We start from the raw sequence: 8,055 nt of genomic DNA, 5'->3' as shown, positions 1-8,055 counted from the left end.
GGCCACTGTGCTCTTAGGAACCTTAAGTGCAGCAGAAATTTTTTTGTAACCTTGGCCAGATCTGTGCCTTGCCACAATTCTGTCTCTGAGCTCTTCAGGCAGTTCCTTTGACCTCATGATTCTCATTTGCTCTGACATGCACTGTGAGCTGTAAGGTCTTATATAGACAGGTGTGTGGCTTTCCTAATCAAGTCCAATCAGTATAATCAAACACAGCTGGACTCAAATGAAGGTGTAGAACCATCTCAAGGATGATCAGAAGAAATAGACAGCACCTGAGTTAAATATGAGTGTCACGGCAAAGGGTCTGAATACTTATGACCATGTGATATTTCAGTTTTTCTTTTTTAATAAATTTGCAAAAATTTCTACATTTCTGTTTTTTTTCTGTCAAGATGGGGTGCTGAGTGTACATTACTGAGAAATAAAATGAACTTTTTTGATGTTTGGAAAATGGCTGCAATGAAACAAAGAGTGAAAAATTTAAAGGGGTCTGAATACTTTCCGTACCCACTGTATATATATATATATTTATACTTGACTGAGGTATTTTCTTTGTGTGGATCAGCGCCTTCTAACCTCCAGATGGACTCACTTTTATTCAACACATGAAAACCATCGTTGTTCTTCTCCGAGCGTCAAAAGCCGAATCGCTCTCTGGTCGTTGGCGTTGCCATGGCAGCTCAGTCTGTATTCAGTGCGGTGCAGAGAGCCTGGTTTCCATAGTAACGGGTCCAAATCAAGGATCCGACCTGAGTGGACTCTCCTTTGAGCCAGTTCCCTCGTTTCTTTTATTTGATAGGAACAGATGCTGATCTGTGATCTGTTTCCTCCTCCACTGATTAATCAATCACTCGTGCTTCGTCCCAGCCCGCCTCTTTCTCCGCTGGATGTCTCCACGTGGTTCTGGCGCCGTGTCGTCATGGTTTCTCGAGCCTGTCTGTGCCAAATTATCTTCCATCTTCCTGCTCGCAGTGGTTTCATGCCTTCTTAATCAATTCTTCTCACTCTCATGATCTTCCCAGTGGATCTGTCTGAGGCATCTTCTGCTTGGTCATCTGCCTGATTCATTTTCCACGTCTCGCCCTTATAAAAGGGCCGACAGGACCAGCGTCTTCTACAGGTCCAGTTTAGTTCCTGATGATCATCAAGATCTAGACAGAATGAAGACTTGAAGATTTAGACTTTGCTGAGGTAACTGTACCGTCTGTGGTAGGACGTCCTTGGAAAAGGTATCATTCGTAGTGGTTCATGGGAAAAGTAGTTCCTTCACTCATTTAAATACTGATGTTCACAGTCTGGGACCTTCTTTGTCTCTTTAACATTTTTCTTGCAGATTCAAAAGTTTTTACGGTCATGGTTCATATCGTAGCTGGTTGGATCAGTTCAAGGCTTAAAACTCTTTAAATAAGGTTTTTTGGAAAAGTCAATGGATTAAGAGAAAAGAACCGGAGGCGTGAAAGAAGAAGAGGTCGCAGCTGACTGTCGTTGCTGGTGTAGCTGATGGACTGTTTTAGTCTCTGTCAGCTTTTAAACAGCAGCGTCGGTGCTACTGCTGCTTTAGCGTTGCTCTTTGTCTGTCTGTGGCTGCAGCACAGTAGCTGCTCTGGAACACATGTTGAGGATGTGAGGATCAGACTTCCCGGGATCTCTGGATCATGATCCAGTCTCTGCTGATGGGTCCAGATGGACCTGATCCAGGATCTGAGCTCACTGCAGCTTTCATCCTTCACCTTAAATAACCTTTCTTCTCCGTTCACGCTGGCTGTAGGTTCCAGCTCCTGAAGCATTTACAGACCAGCAGCCTGGAGTGTCTCATCATTTAAACAGTCAACAGCTAATTAAGTGCTAACAGGGCGCTAGCTGTGTGCTAACCTGATGGGTTAGCTTCATGTTGTTTGTCAGGTAGAAAAGAGTGTTAGCTGCTGCAGAATAAGCAGAGGAGGTAAAGACAGGATCAGTAATGAGTTAAAGTTCTTCTGCAGCAGAGGAAGGAAAGTCAACACGTTGGAGCAGCCTGTTAATAGAAGCTTTATTTCTTCTATATATATGATGTATAATATTGATGAAGGCAGACAGAGCAGCTGGTCTTCAGTTGATCCTACAGTGAAATCATTTTACTGTTAATTTCAGATCTAAAATGACTGTTTTGGTGACGTAAACGTTGTTTTTAACTTTGTTCCATTTAAGATTTTTCACTGGACTTGTACTACTGAGATTTACAGAAGAACTACAAACATGGCGGAGTTGCAGTGTGTGATGGCGGCTCGCCTGCTGACACAGAAACAGCAGCTCTGGAGGACTGAACAGGCTGGTGTCCTGTTACCATGGTCACAGAACATGAAACCATTTTTATTTGGTAGATACTAAAACTGGATATTTTATTGACACGTTGACCACCGAGCTAAAATGTCCCGTTTTCCCCAAAATAAATCTGGTGTCCTGGTGTCCTCATGTGATCTGTCTCAGCAGCACCTTCAGTCACGAACATTTAAACTCCAGCAGCAGAGTCGGAGCCAGAAACCCGTCAGAACCAACACATGTTTGAAATCAAGAAGGAATAAATTCAGACGGACGACAGAAAGAATGTGAACAAACATCTGAGGCGTCCTGCTGCAGCTTCAGCTCTAACAGACCCACATGGATCCTCGTTAACATCCAGTTCAGCAGAGGGTTTCTCTGGTTTCGGGAGGTCCGGGTCTCGGAGCTAATGAGGCTTCAACCGACGTGTTGATCCGCAGAGTCGCTTCACATCAGATCTGAGATCAGTTCGGCTCTTTGATCAAACAGGATTATTCCTGTTGGAGTCGTGTAAAGAGAAAAGTTTCACTGAGAACCAACACTTTCACACGAAAAACAGACTTTAAACTCAGACGGAAACAAGAAAGACAAATTATTCACTTCCACATGTTCATACAAGAAAGTACACTTAAAAGTGCTGCAATATTTCTGTCCTGCGGCAAAAAACTCACAAGAAATACAGGAAAGAAACAGCCGCTGTTACTGTTCATCCTCCGTTTATTATCAGCAGCCAAACATCAGCTGTAAACTAAACTAATATTCAACAATCAGAAACAGACAAATCAGTCAAGTCATGAAGTTCAAGATCTCAGCTCAGTCAGACAATAAGAGTCAAAGTTCAAGCCTCACACCTCCGACCTTCATATGTTTAGTATCGTTTCATATGTGAAGAGGAAACGTCCTGAATCCAACGTGCACCTTCATCATGTGAACTTTCCTCTGTGAGCTGAACTTCAGGAATAATCTGTCAGTGAAGAAATCCAAAGAATTCAGAAACACAATTATTTCATCTGTTTTTCTTCTCCTGGCTGCAAACGTGTTCATGCTGCTCAACTAGACATATTAAACCTGTAATTATACATGTTAGTAATACAATAATACATAGAAATCCTAAAAATACATACTCATATAGTAATAATACATAACATTTTACATTTGATGCAAGATTCAAACCAACAACAGAAAAGCTGAGTAACTTCCATCCATAGGTGTCATTTACACTGGGGACGCTTGGGACGCTGGGGACACTTGGTACACTGGGGACGCTTGGTACACTGGGGACCCTGGGGACGCTTGGTACACTGGGGACGCTGGGGACGCTTGGTACACTGGGGACCCTGGGGACGCTTGGGACGCTGGGGACCCTGGGGACGCTTGGGACGCTTGGGACACTTGGGACGCTTGGTACACTGGGGACCCTGGGGACGCTTGGGACGCTTGGGACACTGGGGACGCTGGGGACACTTGGTACACTGGGGACGCTTGGTACACTGGGGACCCTGGGGACGCTTGGGACGCTGGGGACGCTTGGTACACTGGGGACGCTGGGGACACTTGGTACACTGGGGACGCTTGGTACACTGGGGACGCTTGGTACACTGGGGACGCTTGGGACGCTGGGGACCCTGGGGATGCTGCTGCATTTCACATTATTATTCATTGTTATTGATCAGAAATATAAAGCCGGTTATTGATGCTAAATGACATTAAAAGACAAAAGGTTGCGTCCGTGGCGCCGAGCAGCACAGTTGTTGTCAGATGAAAGCGCCGCCGGCCTGTTTGGTGTTTTCCAGGGGGAGTTGTGTGTTCTGGCGGCGGCGGCTGTTCTCAGACCAGCGTCCTGTCCGTTTACTCTGAGCTCAGGTACGAACAAGAAAATCCCTGTTAAGTTTTCTTGTTGCACTTTGTTGTGAGCTGCGACGCCACCGTGCAGAATGTGACGCCGCCGCGCCGAAACCTGCAGCAGAAGAAGAAGAGTGTGTGTTTGTGAGGACGTGTGTGGCGGCGGCAGCTCTGAAGTCGGGGCCAGACGTGGCGGCTCCCACGGGGCCTCTGAGCACTGGGCCGGTCGGGTTTATCTGACCTCTGACCTCTGACAGCGGCAGAGGATGATGGGACGTCGCTCGCCAGAGATCTGTGACACAAAAGAGAAGAAGAAGAAAGGTTTGATTTAAAAGTGAGAACAGAAGGAACAGATCAGAGAAGAAGGAGCAGAGACTATCACTGGGCTCCACCTGTTTGTTCCTGTTGCATGCTGGGAAATGTCAGGGATTCTTCACACCTTTGTTTCTAAAACGTTTCTGGGATCCAAAAATTCATTCAGCCAATTTTCAGATTTTAAGGGATAAATTTTGAACAAATCACTTAAAAAACTAGATTTTGATAAAGCGTTCTGCAAATGTCTGAAGACAATAAAACCAAAAAAATCCATCGGACTCTTATCTATGTGCTGGAAAATGGATTTGCGTGATATGCAAATCAGCGCATATTTAATGAGGAAATGCCTCATTTGCATATAAAAAATGAATGGTTATGTTTCCTGTCAGAGTTTCATTGTGATGTGAGGAAAGTTGGTAAAAAGTCTGTTTGACTGGAGCCTCTTTAATCACTGATGAGTAAAAACAGACTCGCTGATGACATCGCGTTCAGTCCGGCCCTCCGTACCGACAGTTACCTGACCCCCTTCCTGTTCTGGACTCTGTGTTTCAGGACTGTGGTCTGCTGGTCCAGCCCGGTCGGTCCTGCGGTCTCCAGCCTTTCATCCAGTCTCAGAGTCCACTTCAGACCTGCAACTCGGGACACGTACCAGGTCTGGTGTCACTTCCTGTCTCTCACATGGGCAGGTTCAGTATCGATCAGCTCCGTCAGACTGTTCAGATTGTGATCAGATTTCACTTTAGAAAATATCTGATTAAGTTAAGACAAACCAAGCTAAGCTAAGCTAAGCTAATGTCTGTGAAGGTTCTCAGTCTCCCAGGGCAACTGGACTTGAATGAAAGACCAAGAAATCTTCAACCAAGTCCAGTTGCCCTTGACTTTGACCTTCTTTGGATAACTTTGAGCTAAGATGAATCTTAGCAGCAGCAGAAGGAACTCCAGGATCACAATAAAAACTGAAAGACAAACTGTAAAATTTCTGTTTCTGTTTGTAAATTGTATATTTTATACTGTCTCACCTGTCTCACCTGTCTCAGGTCGGTGGGTGGTTCCGTGTCTCAGCTGTTCTGATAACAGGACGTGTGATTGGAGGGAGGTTGCCTGGCAACCTGACAGCTGTTATCACCCCCTAGTGGACCGCCCCCTTCTGCAGGACTGTATGACCAACAGGAAGGTGAGGTCGACATGTGGTCCAGCAGGTGGTCCAACATGTGGTCCAACATGTGGTCTAACAAGTGGTCTAACATGTGGTCCAACATGTGGTCCAACATGCGGTCTAACATGTGGTCCAACATGTGGTCCAACATGAGGTCTTCCATGTGGTCCAACACGGGACAGGTGTCTTGATGTGTATCACCTGTTGAACATGAACCTTCCCGTCTCTCTTCAGGTTTTGTTTATCGGCGACTCGACCAATCGTGGGATGATGTACTTCCTGATGGAGCGGGTGAACTCCAGCCTGGAGGACTGGGGCAAAGCTCACGACACGCTGGTCTACAGGAACCTGAATGGGGGACGGACCCTCGTCAGCTACTCGTATTATCCTCAGTTCTGGCTGCAGAAGAACCAGAGACCCACGTTCAGACAGGCTCTGCTGCAGCTGCTGGACAGGTGAGAGGACCAGTCCTGATGGGGGGTGGGGGGGGGGTCACACTGTGCTGCTCATGTCCTGATGAGTTTCTCCCCTGAAGGTCACGACCTCTGGTGAACTCAAACCTGACAGTTCTGGTGGTGGGTGGAGTGCAGTGGCTCAACACGGATCACCTGAAGACGGTCCGAGAGGTGCTGAACAGGTGAGCAGGTGCATCTGAGGATCACTGCACTAATGATACCTCACTGATCCAGAATCTGCTGCTCTCGTGTTTTTAGACACTATTTAAAAAGCTTAGAGTGCTCTTTTGATTCTACCGTCTCACTCAGCTGATCCTCAGTTAACAGAGCCGAGTAGAATTACAAGGATTAGAGTCCCTGTTTTGTCCGCTGTTAACTTGTTGACAGGGCCCCGCTGTCAACCTCTTTTACCAGAGTTTGTAGTGTGGACATTCTGGATTTACAGTGATGACTGTATCTAAAGAAGGGTTAGAGTCCCCTTAGCGTTAGAGTCCCTAAGTAACTGAAGGGGGGATAGAGTGGGAGATTCGGAATCAAAGGAGTAAAATGAGCAAAGGTGGGAAAGCCTGCCTGTTTTTATTTTCTATTGAACTTAACTTTTTTATATTTCCCTGTTGTTTTTATGTTTTATGTAAAGCACTTTGAATGACCTTGTTGGTGAAATGTGCTATACAAATAAACTTGCCTTCACTTGAGACGTCATGTGATTGTGGTCTACAGACGTTTGCTAAATTGCATAAGTGTTGTTTTAAGTTATAACCTGAGTGTGGTTTCTATGACACACGTGGTCACTTTGCCCCTCCCCCCCCCCCCCCAGAGAGTCTCTGGGTGACGTCCTGGTGGTGGTGAAGTCTCTGGGGATGGGTTTCCACCTTCCTGTAGACGGGATCCGGTCTCTCAGTCTGGTATGTTTCTGCTTCCTGCTGTACGTCTGCTTGATTTTATATCAACGCACTCTCGCACAATGATCGTTTGTTTGTTTGTTGTGACCTTTCAGAAGGAGATCCAGAAGCTCTACAGGGAGAACCGTAACATCATCACCACAGCAAAGCATTATGGGTACGAGGCAATAGACACATTCAGCATCACAATGGGTCGGTACAAAGAGTTCCTGCAGGGGCGGTGTGGCTGCCACTTTCACGAGGTAACTTTACAGATCAGTAAATAATACAACCCGTTCTCACTTCCAAGTCGTCATATACTGATGCATGTTCAAGACCCGTTGGTGTCAGTTTGTAACGCACTGGGGGAAGCAAGCACAGAACAGTCAGAGTAAGGAGGTGGCTGCGGTGGGCCAGAAACCGGACTTTCAACCAGGATAGGTGTTCATGTAAAACAAAATGTCAACATTGAATGTTTTTAAGTTGCTTAAGTTACACAACTAACGTTTCTTAACTTACGTAAGTAACGTAACCATGATCTTTTTTGAAATCAAACCAAATTGCAACCTGTCGCAACGTTAACAAGTCTAAACGGACGTTGCTTATTTATTGTTGTTAACTTGAGCCCTACACATTCAAAAACTATACTAATGGGTGCCCATGGCAATAAAAAGCAACACCAAGGGGTCTGACCAAGCATCCGTATGTGTTGAGTTGGAGTGAGAATGTGTTGAATAATATGTTTATGGATCCTCAGAGGAACATATACAAGGAGTCAGGGCTGATGTGGAGTTCCTCAAGGTAAGTTTAGGAAACGGTGGTGGACATGTTAGGTTTATGAAAAGGTGGTGGCTTGGTTAGGTTTATGAAAAGGTGGTGGTTTGGTTAGGTTTATGAAAAGGTGGTGGATTGGTTAGGTTTATGAAAAGGTGGTGGATTGATTAGGTTTGGGAATAGGTGGTGGATTTGGTTAGGTTTATGAAAAGGTGGTGGTTTGGTTAGGTTTATGAAACGGTGGGGGACTGGTTAGGTTTGGGAATAGGTGGTGGATTTGGTTAGGTTTATGAAAAGGTGGTGGATTTGGTTAGGTTTATGAAAAGGTGGT

General features: G+C 45.6%; 1 protein-coding gene across 1 annotated transcript; it reads left to right on the top strand.

The window, feature by feature from the left end:
• Window positions 1-1,141: 1,141 nt before the first annotated feature.
• On the top strand, window positions 1,142-7,751 carry LOC123966703 (cadherin-like and PC-esterase domain-containing protein 1; the record flags this gene model as incomplete). Its single annotated transcript, XM_046042834.1, has 8 exons — window positions 1,142-1,194; window positions 5,011-5,110; window positions 5,496-5,632; window positions 5,849-6,069; window positions 6,150-6,251; window positions 6,887-6,974; window positions 7,067-7,213; window positions 7,708-7,751. Coding segments are annotated over exons 3-8 (617 nt in total), but the record flags the coding sequence as incomplete, so codon positions are not given.
• Between the last annotated feature and the right edge of the window lie 304 nt (window positions 7,752-8,055).

Source organism: Micropterus dolomieu, unplaced genomic scaffold (assembly GCF_021292245.1).
Source record: "Micropterus dolomieu isolate WLL.071019.BEF.003 ecotype Adirondacks unplaced genomic scaffold, ASM2129224v1 contig_14031, whole genome shotgun sequence".
Classification (NCBI taxonomy): Eukaryota; Metazoa; Chordata; class Actinopteri; order Centrarchiformes; family Centrarchidae; genus Micropterus; species Micropterus dolomieu.
This window is presented reverse-complemented; position numbering and strand designations above follow the sequence as displayed.